At 39.7% G+C, this 24,394-nt stretch overlaps 1 protein-coding gene across 3 annotated transcripts; it reads left to right on the top strand.

Annotated features, from left to right (window-relative positions):
• Nucleotides 1-2,205: 2,205 nt before the first annotated feature.
• On the top strand, nt 2,206-23,741 carry REST (RE1 silencing transcription factor). 3 transcript variants are annotated; one of them, XM_079767345.1, is made up of 4 exons: nt 2,206-2,375; nt 4,736-5,639; nt 11,841-11,924; nt 18,140-23,741. In XM_079767345.1, the coding sequence occupies exons 2-4, from the start codon at nt 4,745-4,747 to the stop codon at nt 20,068-20,070; spliced, it is 2,910 nt and encodes a 969-aa protein (XP_079623471.1). In that variant the 5' UTR covers nt 2,206-2,375; nt 4,736-4,744; the 3' UTR covers nt 20,071-23,741. The 3 variants fall into 3 exon arrangements, with proteins under 3 accessions (XP_079623471.1, XP_079623473.1, XP_079623472.1); XM_079767347.1 differs by lacking the exon at nt 2,206-2,375 and adding an exon at nt 2,625-3,027; XM_079767346.1 differs by lacking the exon at nt 2,206-2,375 and adding an exon at nt 2,886-3,187.
• The last annotated feature ends 653 nt before the right edge of the window (nt 23,742-24,394 follow it).

Raw genomic sequence — 24,394 nt, 5'->3', positions numbered from 1 at the left:
TACCCTCCCTCATTCATATTTTTAAAGTATTTATCTTACAGCAGATCTTAAATTTTGGATGCAGCAGAGTAAAATACAGCCTCTTGAAAAACAATTAAGAATTCAAGTTCTCCCAAGGAAATTTTCTATTGATTTGTAACCTGGCCTTGAATTTGACCTTGGTGTTCATGTCATGATAATTTGGGTCACTCTGAATATGCCATCTCTTGAACAAGGGCCTCTGCTAATTTTAAATGAACCCAGCTGCCAATTTACATTCTTCTATTTGTATCACCGTATGTGGGAATGAATTCACAATTAATAAAACATTTCCAGTAAGTAGTAAGAAGAAATGAAGGACATTTCTAGTAAGTTTAAAAAGAGATGTTTCATTTTTGTCTTTTTGAACATAAAGAGGGAAAAGAAAACAGTTTATGTCTTTGAGGGCTTTGATAGAGACCATGCAACCTCAAATTAGATTTTAGTGAGAGAGAGAGAGAGAGAGTGAGAGAGAGAGAGAGCAGAAATTTAAAAAGAGAATAAATGTAGAAAAGTTTAGGCCTAAATTATTATTTTCTTGGCTCTTTCTCTTTTTTCCTCTTGTACTTTCTGTGTTTCTTTGATAAATGAAAATTAATACTTCTCAAGTTTGATTCATGGAGAGAGCTTGTATTTCATAGTAAGTAGTAATCAAAACCTTTGGGTGTTACACACCTTAAGGCCTACATTCCATCTTGCATCCGACGCTGAATTCATCAATAATATAGTCAGATACAGGGAAACAAAGGTCCTGCTGAGGAGTAGACCAGGAAATTTAGGAGTCTGGGAGCTCTTTCATCAGAGAAACAAGTGAAGGAACTTAAAAGAAAAGAAACTGGGGAAACCAGGGTAGGAGTTAGGAAAGCCTTAATAGATGGGTTTTCGAGCTTGCTGTTTTCTTTAGAATGTTCCTTCACCTACTTCCCACTTGTTGAAATTCTCCAAGGCCAGATTAGAAAACCATCTACTCTAAGAAGTTTCTTAGATCCTTTTAGTTAGGAACCATCTCCCTACTCTGAACCCCTATTTAGCACTTGCTGCTACCTCTATTATAACACTAGTGGCAGTCCAATTTATCTACCAATAGATAAGATTACTCAGGGCCTTGAATGCCACCCTAGGTGGTTTATGGGAGCCATTAAGCTTCTGAGCACTGGTATGATTTAAAGTATCAAAGACAGACTAAGAAGGCAGTTCTGGTGTAAACTGAAGGAAAGGGGTGCATAAATCTCTCTCCCATATTCCTGTGTGCCAGGCATTATGCATGGTTACTCCATAAAACGTGGGAAGCCAGGTTCCTTCCCGACACATGGTCACCAGGCAGCCTCCACGTCCTCATCACCCTGCTTCACCCTCTGTAATCTGAGGGTAATTTCTCCACTGAAGTCGTGCTTTGAAGGCTCAGCAATGACCTACTACTACGTCTAGGGATTTGCCCGCTCATTAACTCATTCTGTTTTGGTCCCGCGATCTTCCCGAAACATTTTCTTCGCACCACTCAAGAGCCGACTGCATTTTTCTCGTTTCCTGTTTAAAAATTTAGAATGCATTTTTACTGTTGAAACTTAAAAGCGGAGTTTAATTAGTCAAGTGGCTATGGGTGGAGCCTTGAAGAGATTAGGAAGGGTATTTTCGAGCGCTTTAGACTTGAAAGGCGGGTGACAATAGTTCTCAAGAGTCTGGTGTAAGCCTGCAGATTTTTTCTTTGAACAGCTCTATTCTCTAGCCTGCAGGCCCGGGCTGGGGGCTCACTTCCCTGTTGTTTATGAAATAAGAAATCCAGGCGAGCTGGGCTTGCTTTTTGTTTGTTTGTTTTGTTTTTTTGACCTAAGGGCAGCAGTGAGGGTCCCGGCGGAGGAGGTGAGGCTGCCCCTAGGCGCACCCGTCCCCAGCCCAGCTCCAGGCCCAGCGCTCCCCACCTTTGCCAAGGGGCGGGGCGCACCCATCGGCCACGCGCGCGGGGCGGCGGAGTGGGCGTGCCCCGCGGGCGCGCGCGGGCGGAGGAGGGGGCGTGTCCCGCGGGCGGCAGCGGCGGCGGCGGCGGCGCGGGCCGGGTGCGCGGCGCAGCCTCCTGTGCTGGAATGTGCGGCTCCCGCGAGCTTGCGGCGCAGCAGCAGAGCGAGCGCCGCCGAGGCCCCGGACCCCAGACCTCGGCGGCGGCCGGGACAGCAGGGCGAGAGCCCGCGGCCTGAGCACTCTGCGGCCCCACTCCCGGGCCTTCGCGGGCCCCGACGGCCCCAGCGCCCAACTTTTCCACCCTCCCTCTCCCCTCCCCCGAAACTCCTGCAACAAAGAAAAGTAGTCGGAGAAGGAGCGGCGACGCCAGGTCCCCAGCCCCTCCTGGCCGAGGAAGGCCGGTAAGCGCGGCGCGGGGCCGGGGGCTCGGGGCGGGTGGGGGAGGGCCGGCCGGGCGGCGGCGGCGGCGGCGGCGCCCGCGGGAGGGGGAGGGCGCGGAAGGACGCGGAGCGAGGCGCTGTCCAGGGCTGATTTGCAGATACTGTGGCTCCGGCGGCGGCGGCCGCGCCGGACGGGGGCGGGCGGCGGGGCGGGATCGGGTTACACCGGCGCGGCCCCGGGGGCTGGGCCGGGGGCGTCCGTGGGGAGCGGCGCGGCGCCGGGACCCCCTCCCCAGTCGAGGCCGGCCTCCGCCTCCGCGCGGGCCCGGGCGCCTCTCGGAGTCGGGTCCCGAGGCCGCGGCGCGGAGCTGCCTGGGGCCCTAGTCCTGAAACTTCCTCCTCGCCCTCCCGCCGCTCTCAGGTCCCGCCGCAGCCCCTCGCTGCCCGCGGCCCACGTCCCCCTCCCTCTGCGGCCTCTCCCTTTCGCCGGAAGGCGCCGTTGAGTGCGGCTGGGCGGGTTGAGTCAGCCTGGGGCCCGGGCGGTTCCGCCAATGGGGCTGGACAGCGATTTCTGCGCTCGGGCCGTTTCACCGCCGCGGCGCTCCGCGCCCGGCCGCCTCGCCGCCCCGGGTGGCAGGACCGGGGCGCGCGTCCCGCGGGGCGCCGTGCGGGAGTGAGTTCGCAGACTTCCGGGGGGCGGCCGGCCGGCGCGCGTGGGGGGCCCCCCTCTGGCGCTCGGGGCCGGCGCCTCGGGAGGGCGCCGCGGAGCCTCTGGGCCCTCGGCGGAGGGCTCGCCCCGGAGCCGGGAGAGGAGCAGAGACGCCGGCGACGCGGTAACTTTCCTCTCCCCGAACGCGGGTCCGAGGGCCGGAGAGGGGGCTGCCCTGCGGGGGGGGAAGACCCGGTCTGGCCCCAACGGCGCCCCGAGTTGGCCCCCCTTGCCTTTTGTCGTGTTGGGGAGCGCAGGAAAGGCTTCAGGACGAGGGGTTGGGGCAGCTCCCGCGGATTGGTGTGCAGATGCGTGCAGCGAGCGGGGCGAGCCGAGAGGAAGCGAGAGCGCCCGAGTTTGCAAAGAGCGGCTTTGTGTTTGGTATTTTGAGAAAATGGCCGAATGCCTATTTCAGCCCGGAATGCCGCCGCCGAGGCAGGCGCGGGCGGCAGCAGCCCATAGGAATCCGCGCACCGCGTTGGGGGTTTGGAGCTTTGCTTGGACGGTCTTCCGGACAAAACGTGGAAGTTTCTTTCTCTAGGGTGTTGGGGGGCTGTTAGAAAAGTCGATGTTTGGGTGAATGCCGAGTAGCCCGGACTGTAAGCCTCGGGACAGCTTTTGCCCTCGGTTTGCTTTCTGTGATGGCATTTGAGTCCAACTTTTGCGGGTACGGATAACTCCACCGGTTTGCGTTCATACACTTCGGTGAAACGGGTTACTTTTTTTCTTTTTTTTTGTATTTTGGGTTAAACTTTTTTTAGTTCTTGCCACTTGTTTTTGATTGGTCTCCTGTGCAAGAGAACACCTCCTTTGAGAACATTGTGCCTTTGGAGTGGAACCTGGTTCAGGCGATTTAAAAAGCCCTGCATGTTTTCAAGAAGGTGATCTTGTAATGGCTTCCCCTAGGCGAGGAGGCCAAGTCAAACACAATGCAAGCAAGTTGCCGATTGTCGAGCTGAATTGTATGATTATTTTTGGTAGGTGGCTGGGAGGATTGTTTTCATTGGTGAAGTTTTGAGTACACCAAACTTTTTCGCAGGAAAAAATTTCGTAATCCCCCTCCCCCCCCCCAAACAGGTCAAATCAGCAAAAAATAAGAAACAAAGTGGTACTTTTTCACAGTAGTTTGCTCCTCTGGAGTTAGTTGAGGTAATGTAAATTTCAGTTCAGTTGACCGATTTATTACAGGCTTCTACTTTCTAGCCATGTTTGCCTGGCTTTTGGATTTCTCCCTTTTCTGATTCAGACCAGTAAATGCTGAAGGTGGATTTGGGAGGCTAGCTGTTTACTCTTCACATACTGAATTTTAAAAGTAATTTTAATCAACATTACAAATGAAAGCTTCCGTTTTGTTTGGTTTTTGCACCAGAAAAATTAAAAGTGCTTGCCAGTGGTAGACCTACTTGGTGGACCTAGTTATGTCACAAATTTGATAAAAGTTTTTCAGAGGGGTGATAGACAATTTTTTTTTTTCGGTTATGCAGTAAAGAACTTGAAATTACAAAAAGATTTTAAAGGCTTTTTAGTAGTTAATGAAGTTCATTGAGTTTAGAGATTATATTGGAAATGTATTTTTAAAAGATATGAAGAATTATGGTAATGTTTTGGTTTTAGACCAGTAAAAGTTGTGTTTAAACTGGTGCTTTTGTGTTTTGTTTTGTTTTGAATTCAGAACACAGTGATGGCCACCCAGGTAATGGGGCAGTCTTCTGGAGGAGGAGGGCTGTTCAACGGCAGTGGCAACATTGGCATGGCCTTGCCTAACGATATGTATGACTTGCATGACCTCTCCAAAGCTGAATTGGCTGCTCCTCAGCTCATCATGTTGGCAAATGTGGCCTTAACTGGGGAAGTCAATGGCAGCTGCTGTGATTACCTAGTTGGCGAAGAAAGGCAGATGGCAGAGTTGATGCCTGTTGGGGATAACAACTTTTCAGATAGTGATGAAGAAGGACTTGAGGAGTCTCCTGAAGTAAAAGGTGAACCCAATGGCCTGGAAAACATGGAACTGGAAAGTGTGGAACTCAGTGTTGCAGAACCACAGCCTGTGTTTGAGGTATCAGCTGCCCCAGAAATTTACAGCTCAAATAAAGAGCTTCCTCCTGAGACACCTGGAGCAGAGGACAAATGCAAGACCTTGAAGACCAAACCCTTTCGTTGTAAGCCATGCCAGTATGAAGCAGAATCTGAAGAACAGTTTGTGCATCACATCAGAGTTCATAGTGCCAAGAAGTTTTTTGTGGAAGAAAGTGCAGAGAAGCAAGCAAAAGCCAGGGAATCTGGCTCTTCCACTGCTGAAGAGGGAGATTTCTCCAAAGGCCCCATTCGCTGTGACCGCTGTGGCTACAATACCAATCGATACGATCACTATACTGCTCACTTGAAACACCACACTAGAGCTGGTGACAATGAGCGAGTCTACAAGTGCATCATTTGCACGTATACCACAGTAAGCGAATATCACTGGAGAAAACACTTAAGAAACCATTTTCCAAGGAAAGTGTACACATGTGGAAAATGCAACTATTTTTCAGACAGAAAAAACAATTATGTTCAGCATGTTCGAACTCATACAGGTAAGAGGACCTTTGTAGTCCATAACTTCAACTCACCTCTGATAGTTAATTGAGTGGGTAGTTAACAATAATGCTAAAAAAAAAGGGGGTGGGTGGGTGGGACTAGGTTCAAACCCCGATTCGATTATTTGCTGTCTTTGTGACCTTTGAACATGTTATTCTCTGTGCCTCAGTTTCTTCATGGAGGTAACTATACTATAGAATTAAGGGACCTAGTGAGGAACACAAGTCAAGTACTGACTGTTATATGGAAGAATAGTCAAGAGAAATCTTATCAATGTTCTTTCTAAAATACATACTCTAACAACTTGGGATAGGCCATTTAACCAGATCAGATTAGACTACTGTTTTTGTTAAAAGATGTATTTAGTTGGCAGTGAATACATCTAGATGCATATAGTAGTTTCCCAAAGGAATTTAGGACTTTGATAAAAAAGAAAAAAACTAACCCTTGCATAACCACATTTAACAGAGCCTCAAACTATTTAAAACATTTGACTTGGGATATTGAGCTCCTAAATGGAACAACTTGTCCCCAAAACACAGAAATGTGAGAAGTTTTTAAAGCATTGGTGGCATTATCACTCAAATTATTTTCCTAAGAAAGCAACCACATGTGGAAAATGCAACTATTTTTCAAACAAAAAGTAATGTTCAACATATTTGAACTCATAGAGGTAAGAGGACCTTTCTAATTTATAAGTAAGTGCCTTCTTTCAAAAAAAAGTGGGACAATCTTAAAAATATGAACAATTGCAAATATCTCAAAAGTAAAGAGAATGCTAACACTGCACCAACATATACCCATCATCTATACCCAACAATTAGGAATATTTTGTCACATTTTGCAATTCATTAAAAAAAAAAAACAGCTTTATTGAGATATACTCTACTACCACACAGTTCATCCATTTAAAGTTACGGTTCAGTGGTTTTAATATATTCACAGTGCTGGAGAGAATTATGCTAGGTGAAATAAGCCAGTCAGAGAAAGCCAAGTGCCATATCATTTCACTTAATATGTGGAATCTAATGAACAAAATAGAAAACAGACACCGCGGTAATTACCAGAGGGAAGGATAGTGGGGGAAGAAGTGTGGCAAGCATCAGTCCCACGAAGTAACACAGTACAAGAAGGGCAAGGATTCTCTGAATGCGCAGGGAAAGCAGCGTTATGACAGGAAGTAGGGTGGCTATAGTGGGCAGACTAAGCCGATTTTCCTAAAAAAGGCTAAAATTACAAAGAAGATTGTGCTGAGGTTTGAATGGTTGAGCCCAACTGCAGATCTCAGAATGCTGGCTATTAAGAGATGCAAGCATTTGAACTGGGAGGAGAAAAGAAGAGAAAGGGTCAAGTGATCCAGTTCTAAGCTTCATATTTTGTTTTATTAAATGACAATAAAATCTTGATATGTTCACTTCAAAAAAAAAAGGTATGGGGATAAATGGTGATGAAAGGAGACTTGACATAGGGTGGTGAACATAATACATTATACAGTTGATGTATTAAACCTGGAACCTATATAATTTTATTAGCCAATGTCACCCCAATAAATTCAATTAAAAATATATATTCACAGTGTTGTGCAGCCATCACCACTATCAATTTTAGGACATCTTCACCCAAAAAGAAACTTTCAGTAGTCACTTCCCATTTCTCCTCAGTACCTCTTAATTGTTGGCTTTTAATTTTACTTTAAAATTTTTGTAATTAGGAATCTCACATTTTTCAAATAAATGTTTGTAACTATAGTTATTTTTTTAAAAAACATTTTTATTGATTTCATAGAGGAAGGGAGAGGGAAACCTTGATGAGAATCATTGATTGGCTGTCTCCTGCACGCCCCCTACTGGAGATTGAGCCTGTAACTGGCTTGTGCCCTAACGGGAAGTGAACCCTGACTTACTGGTTCATAGGGTGATGCTCAGCCATTGTGGCCAGGCTGGTAGTTATTTTAATTTACATTACATTTTCCTGGTAAGGGTTGTTACTTTTGAGGTCTGATTACTGGTCTGAACAATCTAGTACTGTACTCTTGGGTCACAGGTGAAAAGGGACTATTGGAATGCTGTTTGGTTGTAGGAGTTGTCTCTAGAACTGAATCCCACAGGTAAAAGTGGGACACTGGGGAGGTAAATTGATATTGCATTGCGTGAGTAGTAGATTTTAAACTTGGAGGTGAAATTCCATTGAAGGAAAGAAGTCTGCAGCAAGCTTTCTAAGCCCCAGCAGATGGCGTCTGCATTTAAAGTTTTACAATCTGGTCAAGTAGCCCAGCTGGTGTGGCTCAGTGGTTGAGCATTGACCTATGAACCAGGAGGTGATGGTTTGATTCCTGGTCAAGACACATACCTGGGTTGCTTGCTCGATCTGGGGTGGGCGGGGGGAGTGTGTGGAAAGGACGTGCAGGAGGCAGCCTATCAATGATTCTCTCTCATCATTGATCTTTCTATCTCCCTCTCCCTCTCTGAAATCAATAAAAATACATTAAAAAGAAATCTAGTCAAGTAAAAGAATTTGTAGTCCTTTGGAATTTGTTGTTAACCTATAAATTAATGTCTCCATGCCAAAACATTTTATTTCAAAACTGAAGTTCAAACATTACAAAAATACTATAACTGAAGTGCATGACTTTCGTGTGTACACCTTGATGAAGTTTTATAAATATATACATACTCATAACCACTGTGCAAGTCAACAGAGAATATTACCAGCACCCCAGTGCCTTTGTCATATTAAATTTGTGGCGGGGAGGGCAGTTTCAGTTGGATAACTTCAGAACTGTTGGGTCACTGAACTGTTTAAGAGTCCTCCAAAGCTAAAATTGTTTTATTTTTAATTTTTATTGAGTTTATTGGGATGACACTGGTTAAAAAAATTTAAAATGTTTTCAACAATAATCTAAGTTGTTGATTTAAGAACATTTTTAGGAGAAAAAAAATGAACAGTTGGAAAAATTTCAGTTTTTTTATATTTCCAATTTTTGGTGTAAAGCATTTTTAAAAACAGGAACTCTACTTTTTGCCATTTCTTAATATTTTTTATTGTAATGGTTATTTTAATCTAGTTATAGTATAGGTGACTAATTTTTCATGGCTATATTTTACATAGTTAACTACAGCATCCATTACTTAACATTTTCTCCACATGAATTTGAGGTTGATATTTTCACAATAAGATTATACTTTACATAGCTAACACTGGTTGTGTGGATTTCACATTTTGTTAAACCGATTTGGTCTTTATGTTTTCTAAAAAGATTTCTCCATCCTATTACCTTGTGATTTTTATTTTACTTATTTAATTTTTTTGGACAATTTTTATTTGAGCCCAAACTGTTGACAATTACTAGGAAGCAAGATCTCCAATGCTTCCTACCTTGTGATTTAAAAAAAAAAACAACCACACAATTTGGTGGTATATAAATGGAAGGATAATTTGATTATGTAAATTCTGAGAGTATCTCTGCTGTTAAATGCATGGCTCTAAAAATTGTATTTATGAAAAAATAAATTAATCTAGTGCTGAACAATAGAGATAAGAAATGACAGCAGAATCACTTATTTCTCATTTTTCATTATGTAGCTGACAGTAGCCTAATTTTCAGAGTCAGTGGGTTTCTTCTTTTATTGAGTAATAAATGCTAGGTACTTTATTCTTTGCTAATCTTCAGAACAATCCATTAATGAAACAGGTTTGCCAGACATTAGCCTTTGATTACTTACTGAGAGGAAACTTCTGGTTTAAAAGCTTGAAGTGCTGGTCCCAAGGTCACATACAGGAGATTCAAAATCCGAATCTCTTTATAGGTAATTCTTATGGTAGGGGCTGAGGATTGTTTTCATTAGAGTCTTAAATGAAAAGATTTTTAATTTTGTGGCTTAAATATTTAACCAGTTCACAAATTGTACTTTATTTTTTATTTTATATTGATAGATTTTTTTTTTTTTTTTTTAGAGAGAAAGGAAGAGAGAGAGAGAGAGAGAGAGAGAGAGATAGATTAATTTTGTTTCACCCATCTATGCATTCATTGTGCCCTGACCGAGATCAAACCAGCAACCTTGATAAATCTGGACGACACTAGAACCAACTGAGCCACCTGGTCAGGGTCACAAATTCTACTTTAAAAGATGACATTTTTGCCTGTATGTGTGACTGAAAAATCACTGTTTTGTAGATTGTGCCTATAGTGTAGAATTGCACAGATAGAATCAATCTATTTTGTTATAAAGAATTTAAAAGTAAATTATCCTTTATTGATTATTCATGTTAATCTACACTAGTATTTAATTTTTATTTCATTAACTTTTAGAACAGCTTGATAGACTTTACATACCATACAATTCACTATGGATAGGCCAGTTCTGGACATTTCATATATAAGGTGTTGTCAAAAAATGTATACGCACTGAATAATTATAAAGGCATTGTTTATTTAAATGTATATTTCATTTTCAAAATTGAGCTATCAACTGTTAAAGTGTGGATACATTTTTTGGGGACACCCTGTATATGGAATCATTCAATATGTGGTCCTGTGTGACTACCTTTTCCCCCTTAGTAAAATGCTTTCAAAGTTCATTCATATTGTGTACAATACTTATTTTCCTTTAATTTCCATATAATTTCTTATGGTTACACAACATTTTTTTAAAATTTAAATTCTTTCTTAATTTTATTAGGCACATGTGTTGCTATATCTTACTATGTAGACAAAAATAATAACTGATATTTATTGAGGGCTTTCTATGTGCCAAGACAGTGTTAAGTACACTGCATGTATTAAATTCTCACAATCCTAAGAAGTGAAGGTACTGTTACTTTTCTAGATGCAGAAACTTGCTCAACGTTGTAATTATTATTTTATGGCCAAAGACTAGATGAAACAAATTTTCAGACTTAAAAAAAAAGTTTTGTGGTTGACAACCCACACTCAAAAACAGACACATTTCCTGTCTTTGTGTCTTAAATTCTTCAGTACTAAATCACTGGCCTCTCATCTTCAATTGCTCTATCCCTATGGCTTTATGAATAAAATTTGTTTTAACACTGACATTTCATAACAGCAGTATCTACCCCTGGAAATTTTTAGCTAAATACAACAAAATCCCTGCTCAAAAGCATTCTTGCTTTAAACTAACAATTTCAAATGGTAGATTTATCCTTTTTTTTTTTAAAGTTTTTTTAAAAAATTGATTTCAGAGAGGAAGGGAGAGGGGGAGAGAGATAGAAACATCAATAATGAGAGAGAATCATTGATCGGCTGCCCCCTGCAGTGGGATTGAGCCCACAACCTGGGCATATGCCCTGACTGGGAATCGAACCCTGACCTCCTGGTTCATAGGTTGATGCTCAACCACTGAGCCACACTGGCTGAGCTAGATTTATCATTTTTACAAGGATTTTTAAAAAGTTAGCCAACCATTAGCTGTTTTGGCTCAGTGGTGGGATAGAGCATTGGCCTGTGGACTGTAAGGTCTGGGTTTGATTCCCGTCAGGGGCACATGCCAGGGTTGTGGACTTGATTCCCAGTAGGGGGCATGCAGGAGGCAGCTGATAATGATTCTTCTCTTTCATCATTGATGTTTCTGTCTCTCTCCCAATCCCTCACTGAAGTCAATAAAAAATATATTTTAAAAAAAAGTTAGCCAAAACAAAAAGAAAAAAAGTTACCCAAGCCATAGCATCAAAAAATTTGGGTAGATTTTCTTTAAGGATAATTCTAAATTTAAAAAAAAAAATGCTCCTTGATGCCTTATCAAGATAATTTCTCAGTAGTTAACATTTAATATAGTCTGGCCAGGTAGCTTCAGTTGGTTACCCAGCCTGTTAGGGCACATAAAAGAATCAACCAATGAATGCATACATAAATGGAACAACGAATTGCTGTCTCTCTTTTTCCCTTCCTCTCTTTTAAAAAATCAAGTTTAATGTAATAATATGTAGTATTTATGTCAAAATTAGAAGTGCTGTAGAATTCAGAAAGCTAATGATAGTGTCAGCAAAGTTGAAATGATGTAGTTATGTAAACTCTATATGAAATAACTTACATTTCTAATACATTTAGATCAATTGACTATGTGCCAGGAATAGGAAAATAATTTTTGTTAGAAAATACACAGTACTGGTTATTGTATATATTAGTGAGAATTATGCTTGCCTTATTTTATCATATTTAAGCACTAATTATATTTTTGCAGGAGAGCGCCCATATAAATGTGAACTTTGCCCTTACTCAAGTTCTCAGAAGACTCATCTAACTAGACATATGCGTACTCATTCAGGTTGGTAAGAAATGGGAACTTTTCTATCGTTTATAGTAAACTACCATTATAAGGAAGTTCTAGACCTGGAACTGGGTAATTATTTATGATTACATTTTTAAAATGTAATTTAGAAACTAGTTAAAAAATCAGTATTCTATTACTGTGGAGTTGTACTTAAAGGGGGGGGGGGGTTCTTAATGAGTCCATAGGTGGAACTCCTGTAAATGTAAATGTATGTGCACTTTTCTGGGAGGAGGGTCCTTAATTTTCATTAGCTCTTCAATTAGTTCGGTGACACAAAAGTTGAACTAATATCGTAGACCACGGCTGGTTAGTGCTTTTTGAACAACAACTACTTTCTCACACTCCTTCTTCAACATAGTATGACACCAAATTTCATAGTGTGTGGTTGCCAGGCTCTAGGGATTCCTTCTGAGCTTCTCAGGTCTTGAAGTTTGGATTTGTTCTATTTTGAAAGTTGATAGGACTGATATACAAAAGCCTACCTTTAAAGAATTATACATAATCTGAGATATTAACTTATTAGCCTATAATAGATAAAGTTCAGACAGTAACAAGTAGGAAATTCATGTACTAAAGTGAAAGATCAAGATCACCAACCAGAATTGGACCCCATTATCAAGCTGGCCAAGTTAAAAGTATTAGCATAGGTGGTCTTGTGATTGGTAATTATTTCATTTTGGACATGATTGATCCTTGGTGAACTGCCATGTCTCTTTTCAGATTTAGAATATACGTATATGTACCCCTGTGGGCAAACTATGCTAAATACAATTTTGTTGTTTACAAACGTCTATGTAGACCAAGAATGTCAAACTTGAAGGCTAACACGGGCCAAATAAACAAGTTTTAAGTTTATGTGGGCTGCAAAAAAACAAAAGCGTCAATTTTCATAGAAACGTAGGTTTATTTTGATAGAGACATGCTGAATACAAAGGGCTGAAATAAATGAGTAATCATTAACAAAACAATAGAACATTTTAGTAAAAATTAATATTTTTTCTTGAACGTTAACTTAACCAAATACTGAATAACTGCACAAATTAAAAAGCGTAATGCAAATAAACCTATTTTTCTTGTTTTCCGAAAGCAAAATATTTTCTGTTGTGCACACCGAACAAATCAGTACAAGACTAATGACGGCAAACAGCTGCTAAAATATTTGCTGCTAGTATTAGTGGAGAGAAATGGTGCACTTGCGTGTAAGGCACATAAGGGAAATGAATGCAACATGATTATAGTAGTTAGTCATTAGCGAACTACTTGTTGTAGTTTGTTATTAATAATTATGTATAACAGGATATTGTAAAAGTTAAGTTACAAAATTTTTATTAAAACGTTTCTTACATACTGTTATATTGGCTGGGCCACAAAATTATTCATTGTGGGCCGTGAGTTAACAGTTAACTGTAAATCTGTCTATCCAATTGGGTAGCCACGAGCTGTATGTGGTTATTGAGCTTGTGAAATGTGGTTGATTGGAATTGAGTTGTATAAAATACTGAAATTCAAACAGTATGAAGAAAATGCAAATACTCTATTTTTAAAATATTGATTACATGTTGACATAATATTGAATATATTAGGTTAAATAGTAAATTCATGTTTATGTTTGTAATGTGACTACTAGAAAATTTAAAATTAAATGTTGCTCGCATTTAAAAAAATACATATGTTTTTATTGATTTTAGAGAGGGAGGGAGAGAGAAACATCAGTTATGAGAGAGAATCATTGATTGGCTACCTCTTGCAAGCCCCACACTGGGGATCAAGCTGCAGTTCGGGCATGTGCCCTGTCTGGGAATTGAACCATAACCTCCTCGCTCATAGGTTGACACTCAACCACTGAGCCACGCTGGTTGGGCTTGCTTGCATTTTATTGTTATTGAATATAGCTGTCTTATGTCAGTGATAACACTGATTATAGCACAGATTTTGATTTGAGTAATTATGAAGGGGTCACATAGTATGCTTGCTAACCTTTCTTGACCCTCCATGCTTGTCATGTTAATTTATACTTTGAGTGTGCCTTGTAAATCTCCAGAGCTATTGAGTTGGATCACTTAACCAGAACCTGGCTATGTTACTTTTCAGTGTTTCCTGGTTTCGTTTTTTGAGGGTAACTTGGATGATATCTCAAGCTTTGCTGAGGCTAGTAGACATATGTCCTGTTGGTCTATCCCTTAAATAAAACATTTAAGAGCTTTACATGAGTTAATTCATATAACTATCCTATCTATATAATAAAACCCTAATATGCAAATCGACCAAACAGCGGAACGACCGATTGCTATGACATTCACTGACCCCCAGGTGGCAGACGCTCAATTCAGGAGCTGCCCCCTGGTGGTCAGTGTGCTCCCACAGGGGGAGCGCCACTCAACCAGAAGCTGGGCTCACAGCAGAGGTGGCAGGAGCCTCTCCTGCCTCCGCTGCAGGCGGACAGTAAGGAGCGAAGAGTCTCGGACTGCAAGAGGGATGTCTGACTGCTGGCTTAGGCCTGATCCTCCCGTGGATATCCCCCAAGGGGTCCTGGACTGCGAGAGGGCACAGGCCGGGCTGAGGGACCCCAAAGTTCTATTCCCATTTTACAAATGTGGAAACTAAGGCATTGAAGAAATGTGGCCATTTTTCTTGTAGAATGCCCTCCTTCTGGATTTGTCCTTATTTGCTTTTTCATGGTGTCATTTAGTTTTTTCTCTGTCCCTGTGCCTTGTATTATTTATATGCCAGAAATTAAATCTAAATGCTTGATACTTCATGATTTAAAGTCATATATCTGGTTGACCCGTACTATTAGAATGACAAAGTACTTGTATCTTCATTGAAATACTTTTGTCATTGTATAAGTATCTATGGTGTTTTAATAATCTTTGCCTCAACAATTTTGAGTGTGCTAACTGTTGCTTTTGGATTTTCTTTGCTATATATATATATATTTTAAAATTACTATTTTTTAAGGTTTTTAAAAAAATACATATTTTTATTGATTTCAGAGAGGGAGAGAGAAAGAGGGATAGAAACATCAGTGATGAAAGAATCATTGATTGGCTGCCTCCTGCATGCCCCCTACTGGAGATCGAGCCCGCAATCCGGGTATATACCCTGAGTGGGAATTGAACCTTGACTTCCTGGTTCATATGTTTATGTTCAACCACTGAGCCACACTGGCCAGGCTTCTTTGCTGTTTTTTCTGAACTATTCTTTAAAGCAAACAAACAAAAAACTATACCGTACTTCATTTAAAAAAAAATGTTTTTATTGATTTTGATGAGAGGGAAAGGGAGATAAACATTAATTGGCTGTCTCCTGCATGCCCCCTATTGGGGATTGAATCCAAAACCTGGGCATGTCTGGACTGGGAATCAAACCAGCAATCTTTTGGTGTATGGGACGCTCAACTGAGTGAGCCACACCAACCAGGGCTGGATTATTTTTGATAAGAACATGTAAAACTTATTAAAAAAAAATCTTTTCCCTTTTGAATTTGCCATACACCTATAAATTAATTTGGGAAGAATACAATAGATAATCTGATACATTTATAAAGGTGAAAAACAGGTAAATACAGGATGGGGCAAAAGTAGGTTTACAGTTGTTTTGTGGAAAATAATCTCTATTATAAAAACCCCTTGGCCCTGATGCCATCACACTGTCATAACCAAAGACTGGTCACAAGGAGGCTGCATGTGCGGCGAGGTGCACGCGGGTGGGCGGGGACTTGACTCTGGGTCCTGCGTCTCTCCTGGTGCGGCAGGAGTCAGTCTGGGTCCTGCTGGCGCAGAGGGTCTGGTTCTCGTGCAATATCGCGCACTGGGCTCTAGTCCTATATAATAAAAGCCTAATATGCAAATCGACTGAACAGCAGAACGACCCGTTGCTATGATGTGCACTGACCACTAGGTGGCAGACACTCAACGTAGGAGCTGCCCCCTAGTGGTCAGCGTGCTCCCATGGGGAGTGCCACTCAGCCAGAAGCTAGGCTCACAGCTGGTGAGCGCAGCAGTGATGGCAGGAGCCTGACTCTCCTCCGTGGCAGCGGCAGCACTAGTGAGCAGCGAGCCGAGTGGTAAGGAGTAACGAGGAGGCGGTCGGTAAGGAGTGAGGGGTCCTAGACTGCGAGAGGGTGCTGCTGTGCTCCCCACCCCACCCTGCCCCCAGTGTATGAATTTCGTGCACCAGACCTCTAGTAAAATAATAATAAATACTGTGTTTTGTGTACTCACAACTGTAAACCTACATTTGCCCCACCCTGTATTACTAGAATTGGAAAAGGGAGTTAAGACTATTGGTACAGGGCAAGGGGTTTTATATTCAGCTATAAAATTGGATGAATAGGTTTTCTAATACAAGCAGGATTTTATTACAATAGAAGGAAAATTGGAGCAAATAAATTATGCTGCCATCAAATTTTAAACAGATTTCTACATCTTCCCATACCTTGACTAATGCTTGCTATGTAAATACCCTCATTCACTAGGGTTTTCAAAATGGTGTTGTTTTCCTTACAATTATCACAGATGTTTATTCAGAGGTAGGGTTTATGTGGATAGGCAGGATATAATGACTCCTCCCTTCCCCCCAATACTAAAAATTTAACCAGTTCGTTACTATAGATAATGTATATAGGGTGCCTGGCTAAACTCCCCATGCTAAGTGTTTATATGGCTAAATTATCTAAATATTAGATTAAGTGTACACCTGAGACCCATATAATTTTATTAACCATCAAGTCACCCCAGTAAATTCAAATAAAATTTTGAAAAAGAAAAGAATATTTTACAGATGAGGAAATGAGCCTTTAGAGAGTTTTCAATACCGTGCTCAAGATCTCACAGTAAGTTACAGAATCCCATATTTGATCACCTAGATATTGTTACTCCAAAACAGTTCTTAACTATTATGCCACCTATCTTTGCCTATTCTTGTCTGTATATGTAAAATAAATACTTGTCTCCATTGTGGTGATTCACTGGAGACAGGACAAGATACGACCAAGCACTATGGAGTAATGTAGCATGTTGTAGAAACCTATTTACAAATTTGTTAGTGAACTAACATGGAAAAGAGTTGTCCACTTAGCTACATGTCCAATCTGATGTACTTGGATATGTATTTGTTTCTGTGATCGAGTGTTTTATCATCAGACATTTTCTAATCATGTAAAGCATGCCATCTACATCTACATGGTTTTACTTAATGCCTGAGTAGCTTTGCTTTATGAAAATATTAAGATGTAATATGAATTTGAGAATGTTTGAGAGATGAATTTTCATAAATGTCAATTTCCGTTTTTCTACTATGCATTCCATTGGACCAGTGGGGTATGGATACCATTTGGTAATATTTACTAGTGTGTGATCTAGATGGGTATGTATTCAGGTAGAATATGTTACTCTTACGACTTTAATTTGGGGTTGTGGGTTGTTCTGGTTCTGTAATGTACCTGTGATTACTTTGTTTGCTTATTTTTACATACCATATCTATTTGTATGCCCCTTCAAATATACCTAGTTTCTTTGGCCGTTTTTAAAAAGAAGAAGGTGGGTAAAAATCAAGGAAAGATTTCTGACTAGGCTATATTTTTGCTTTAAAATAGCATCTTTGGCATTGGGAAAATTTGCTGAATGAAGCTTGACTCAGCTTTTGCCTTGATGGATAAAAGGGTTAAATTTAAAGGGGAAAAAAGGCCTTTTGCTCCCTGAGGCTAACACAAGTGTTTTAAAACTTGTATCAAAGGTCTGGGAGTGTAGCTTAGAGTATAAGTTATTTCTTTGAAGTCTCAAGACTTATCTTTAAAATATCTGAATTTTCTATTCCACTCCATTATACTTTTTTTAACTAAACATAAAACATTTGAAGTTATTTTCTTTGAGGGTCCTTGCTCCAAAATTGAGAGCTGAACTTGGCCAGTAATTGCTATGTATTAACAAATGTCTGCTCTTTAATAGTTGTTGAGAGCCCTACTTTGATGAAATTTTTAGATGATGATGGCTGACTGTGCGATACTTATTTCTTCGTTTAGTTTCACAATCATAATGTCAAGGGATGGAGAAAATATACAAATAAATATGGTAAATGTAAAGTGCATGAAATAGTCTTTTCAATACATAGTTTTTGTGGGGTTTTTTGTTAACATAATCCAATTCCTTATATTTTAATCATCTTGAATTCATTTCTTAATATGTCTTTAACGTCTCCTTTACTTTTAGGTGAGAAGCCATTTAAATGTGATCAGTGCAGTTATGTGGCCTCCAATCAACATGAAGTAACTCGCCATGCAAGACAGGTTCACAATGGGCCTAAACCTCTTAACTGCCCACACTGTGACTATAAAACAGCAGATAGAAGTAACTTCAAAAAACACGTGGAGCTACATGTTAATCCACGGCAATTCAATTGTCCTGTATGCGATTATGCAGCTTCCAAGAAGTGTAATCTGCAGTATCATTTCAAATCTAAGCATCCCACTTGTCCTAATAAAACAATGGATGTTTCAAAAGTGAAACTAAAGAAAACCAAAAAGCGAGAGGCTGACTTGCTTGATAACAATAATACCAATGAAAAAACAGAAACAGAGCAGATAAAAATAAAGGGAGATGTAGCTGGAAAGAAAAATGAGAAGTCTGTAAAAGTGGAGAAAAAAGATAATTCTTCAAAAGAGAAAAAGCCTTGTAGTAATGCTTCAATCCAGGTGACTACCAGAACTCGGAAATCAGCGATGGAAGCTAGAGAGATGGATGTGCATTCAAGAACCAGTTCAGAAAAAAACTGTAAAACCAAGAAAGGCAAAAGGAAGATGGAAGCTGAAGCCCATTCCTTACAAGATCCTGTTAATGATGAGGAACCTGTGACAAAAAAGAAAAAGAAGACAGAAAGCAAACCCAAAAATAGTCAGGAAGTACCAAAGTGTGAGAACAAAGTGGAGGAGAATAAAAAACAAAATACTTGTGTGAAAAAGAGTACAAAGAAGAAAACTCTGAAAAATAAGTCAAGTAGAAAAAGCAGCAAGCCTGCTCAGAAGGAGACTGTTCAGAGGGGGCCTGCTCAGACAGAGCCGCCGCCACCCATGGAGCCTCCTCAGGTGGGGCCTGTTCAGACAGAGCCTCCTCCTCCCGTACAGCCTGCTCCGATGGAGGTTGTTCAGAAGGGGCCTGTTCAGATGGAGGAGCCTCCTGCTATGGAGCCGCCTGCCATGGAGCCTCCTTCTCTTGTGGAGCCTCCTTCTCTTGTGGAGCCTCCTCCTCTTACGGAGCCTCCTCCTCTTACGGAGCCTCCGCCTCTTACGGAGCCTCCAGTTCCCAAAAAGTCTCCTCGAAAAGATAATAAAAAGGAAAAGCCTAACATGCAGAGTGAAATGGCAAGGAAGGAGCAAGTCCTTATTGAAGTTGGCTTGGTGCCTGTTAAAGAGAGCCAACTTCTAAAGGAAAGTGCAAGTGCACAGGATTTCTTACCACCATTGCCAAAGGAAAACTTAAAAGAAGAGGAGTCAAAAGACCAAAAATTACTCACTGAATGTGAAGGAAGTAAAGAAGCCCCTCTTCAAAAAGTAGAAGCAGAAGAGGCAGATAAGAGTCTAGCTGTTGTCCAGGAATCTGCCAATATTTCATCCTCAGAACAAAACTTGAATGTGCTAGAGGGTGAAACTTCAGATGGTAAACATCAGACTGACACTAGGCTTTGTGAAACAGATATGGATACAGATGAGAACAAAACAGAGGATCTCCCTGGAAAAGACTCAGCAGTTGAAGAATCAGTTTCACCACTGCTTCTTCCTCTACCAACAGAAAAACAAGAAGCAGTGTCCAAAACTGCTGTAGCATCACCTCCTGTTACCGCGGCAGTAAATGAGTCTCAGGAAATGGATGAAGATGAAGGTATTCATAGTCATGATGGAAGTGACCTAAGTGACAACATGTCGGAGGGTAGTGATGATTCTGGCTTAAATGGGGCCCGGCCAGTTCCACAAGAAGCTAGTAGGAAAAATGCAAAGGAAGCCTCGACAGTCAAGGTGCCTGAGGGAGATTTTGTTTGTATCTTCTGTGATCGATCTTTTAGAAAAGAAAAAGATTACAGCAAGCACCTCAATCGCCATTTGGTTAATGTATACTTCCTTGAAAAAGCAGCTAAAGGGCAGGAGTAATTAAACTTTGGAAAAGGCTTCAATTCTTAGTTTGTGAGGTCCTATTACATTTTATATACCTTTATACTAGTAGACAACCATTTAATTTTAAAATTGCTTTAATTAGTGTCCAATGTTGATTTTTAAGTGGCACTCTTTTTCTTAATGACTCTCTCTACCTATTGTATACATTTTAGCAAATCCAAGGGAGTTAGTGTACTAAACCAGCAGACACCTAAATCTGTTAGCTTACACATTTAATTGAAACTAGAAGGCCAAGGTGGCATAGCATTTTATTGCTTTGTCTAGCTATAACTTGTCAGTTTCCCTCTAATGTCTGTCTTCCTATTTCAGTTTAGTTTATCCTTAGTTTCTTACGTAGCTCTATAAAAATTGGCATGCTTAAATAGCAAATTACTTGAAGAATTTGCCTGCTTTATATACAGTTAGCACTTTAAAATTTTTTTAGAGATGAGAAGAGACATTTAAATTGAAGAAAAATTCTCCAAGCAATGGACATTGTTTCAGTCCAGGTATTTACTCCTGAGTTTTGATCAATATTTCTTATTTGTGTATGTTAATCGTCGTAAAAACAATGATTTTGGTGTTTCTTTTTATTTTTTATTTTGGTGCTTTAATGGCTTAAGATATTGCACATTGTTGTGTGTTTTTTTTTAACCTATGCAGTTAAATTTTTTCCTAGTAGTAGCATTTGTGTTGAACAGTAACACTTTATACATATATATGCATGTTTATTTTGTCCTCTTTGGAGGGATGCTTTTAGTCTTGTTTGCAAAAGGGCAGTTTTTCTTTTGCTGCAGTTGTCTTTTTTGCAGAATATTAGTGTGTGCAAGTTGGTGAGCAAATGAAACATACAGGTTCAAGTCATTGATTTTGATTTTCACATCTTATATCTATGCCAGATCTGTATTTCCTATAAGTTATTTATTTTAAATGGATGTAGTAAATTCACAGTTCTCAGCTTGAACTTTGCAATAAATGAACCACTAGACTATATTGATAGATTTTTCTCTCAAATACCAACCATAAGTAAAATTTATTGGCCTGTTTTAGTACACTACTACTTAAATGTACAGTGTTAAGTCATATCTTTGAGGAAAACCTTTTTTCATAGATGGTTGGTATCCTATGGCTACTCAGCTGAGTAAAGAATTGTAAGTGACATTTGGGAAGTATAAACCTGGAATTCAGAGACATAACATCTTCAAATTATACAGAATACAATTGTGAGATTCCAAAGCCATAACAATTATACAAAAAACTTAGGATGAGAAAAAGGTAGTATGATTGCTGATAGACCAGCCGCAACTTCTTATGAATACAATGAAAAAGGCTGGTGAACCTTAATTACAGTCCAGATTTAAAAATCACACTTTCTCAGGGATCTCCACAAATGCGAGTGGGTTTCCTGGCTGTCAATGTGACAGCCTCTTTGTACAGGTGAGGCCTCAAATGAATTGCAGCTATCTTGGTGTTCCTATACTTTGTAGGAAAAAATGTGTACTCCCAAACTTATTTTGTTTTGATAGGTTCTTTGGCCAGTCGCCAAAGAATATGAAAGAATCCAACAGGATTTTTCTTGTTGATAGTAGTTATTCATTGCAGTAAAAATAAACTATGATCCCAATAGGGAATCTTAAACAATTCTGATCTTCCATTTCCTGTTCTGAAATAACCATTTTATATTTCATTTATTTTCTTCTCTCTGGTGATCTCTTTGAGGTGTAGGTTGCAGAGTGTGGTAGTGCAACATGAAAAAAGATTAGGAAAAGCGTTGATGAAGTGTGGGTGGAAAACTTGTTAAAAATCTAAGAGTGAAGTTTGAGTTAAAAGACATTTGAACTTTGAATTGACTGGGAGGCCAAAGATTCAAAGAAGATGATTCTCTCAAGACATGAGGAGTAAATTGTGTGTTATAGTGTGTTTTGTGTGCATGAATGGAAATTTGTAAATGATGTTGAATTCTAGGTGAATTCTTGGCTCCGACAATCATTGTCAACAGAAGATCAAGCTGCAAATATTTATGTTTTAAAACTTAAATTATAAAGCTAGTTTAATCTTTCTAACAACTAGTTTTGATGTTCATGGGGTACATTTTATGTAAGTTACCTTTTACATTATATATGAAAAGATTCATGTTAAGTACAAATTGGAGATTGGGAATCAATTTGGGGGAGAGGTTTTTGTAGATTCTTTTGTACTAAAGAAAAACATTTGACTTCTTGGGGATTGACTTATTTTCTTATCTAGTTTTAAAGACGAGAATGCTAGACAAAAATATGAAGGAAATTAAAACCCCCTATTGTTAAATTGATCCGTGAAAACATTTATTAGAAATTGAGTAGGGCTTCTGAGGCCTTACTTCCAGAAAACAAGAACTTGATTGTCAGGCCTATATTAGGTTCTGAGCCTTAATGCCATGTATTTGTACTTATTAAAAATTGTTTCAGTGAAATCATATTAATAATACGAACTTCTGGTCTAGTTGGGAGTTCTTCCATTTGAAAAATGTGATATTTGCATGAAACTGAATCTTTGTGTTTTCTCCTCCACTGGATAGAATTTAAGCTAGACTTCCCTTTTGATAAAGGAAAAAAAAAGTGAACATGTTATTTGTAAATGGATGTTTAGTGACTAGAGATAAACTTGAAATACTAGAATACATTATAAGCCTAATCCTTGGTAGTCTTATGAAAATGTATCTCTTAACTATCTTTTGAATCTATTGTTTTCAATATATTTTAAGTTATATATTTTTTTCCTCTTTTCAGAGCTGCTTCTTTCAGGCGCTTTTTTATTTTATTTTATTGAAGTGTAATTTACAAGGGGCAACATTTTTTTTTTTTTTACAAGGTTTCTTATAACTATGGCTGGATGTTTTCACTAGTCTTCCAAGAAGGGTCATTTTATTTTTTAGAGTCACTTCTAAAGTCCTGTGGTCTTTAACTTAGGGACTATTTTTTATATGAGTGCTAATATTTAAACCCAAGTAGACCTCATTACATGTCACCCTATGAATGTTGACAATGGAAGGGACTACCTTGTCTGTAGTATATCAGTTCTGGACTGAAAAGCTGGGGAAGGAATATAATTTTCTTTTTTGCATAAATCAGAAAAATAGCTAGTGTGTGGAGTTTCCTTCTTGACCTCAGCAGATAAACTGAGCTGATAGTGTTAATTCAGATTCAGGAAATTATCTGAATCCTGGTTTGTGTAGATTTGCAATCTACATGCAATATTAACTAAATCAAATAGCTTTTCAGTTTCACATGTATACATAGGCTTTCCCCACTCTTTTCAGCATCCATTAGTTAGTTATTGAACTTTGTAAACTGGCATTGAAACATTGCAACACTGTTTTGTTGTACCAATTTTATAAACTTACAGTGCAATACGTGTTATTTTTCAGAGACAAACCAAAGGTTAATTTCTCAAGGTTCTTGCTGCCTGCTTTAGCAGCCTTTGGAGGATCTTTTATATACATTTGTAATAGATGAAAAATAAAACATTGCAAATCTTTTTTCTTTTCTTTTTTTTTTAATGTTTAAACCATGTACCAAGTTTTTGGTCCAAATCATGTAAAATAAGTTAAACTTAAAATTGCATTCTATTAACCAATATGAGTGTATTTCTGTAAGCATAGTTATGTTGAAATAAAGTTTTAAAGAGCATGTTATGCCTTTGTTTATTATTGGTACATCAAGTATCAAGGAATCCAGATTTATTGTGCTGAAATTGCAAATGTATTAATAATTTTCTAAGTTATTTTCTCCAGACAACCCATAGTATCTAAAAAGGTCATAGCAATCTTTATTGCTTGGGGCAACAATCTGGTGGGTGGTAGTTCAAAGCATATCTTCCTGTCTCTGGTTTCTGGAAGGTGGAGGTTGGGAGAAACAATGAAAGGACAATTCATAGAAGGTTTTATGTAGTGACTAGTGTCCCGGTGCATGAATTTGTGCACATTGAAAGGAAATTAATTAGAAGAAATATTTTAATAACGCTATTCCCATCTTGCTAATGAAAAGAAAACAGGATTCTACTGAGTCTCCTATCTACCTGTTCCAGGACTTTGGTGAGGATCAAATGAGATGAGGCACGGGAAAATGCTTCACAGACATTTGCTTAAACTGGAAAATGTTTGCACCTGGCTATAAAGCAAGTCAGGTTCCTGAGCTGAAGAAACTCCTAGGATGCCAGTCATTAGGGAGAGGAAGCCGGGTGTTGCTATATAACGTCATTACCTGGCGCCCACAGCTACTGTTTCTGGGCTGGGCTGTGGTGTGGGCCACATTTTGTGCCATGGGGTCTTGGCAGCATTGGC

The sequence above is a fragment of the Cnephaeus nilssonii genome (genome assembly GCF_951640355.1).
Source record: "Cnephaeus nilssonii genome assembly, chromosome: 1".
NCBI lineage: Eukaryota > Metazoa > Chordata > Mammalia > Chiroptera > Vespertilionidae > Cnephaeus > Cnephaeus nilssonii.
This window is presented reverse-complemented; position numbering and strand designations above follow the sequence as displayed.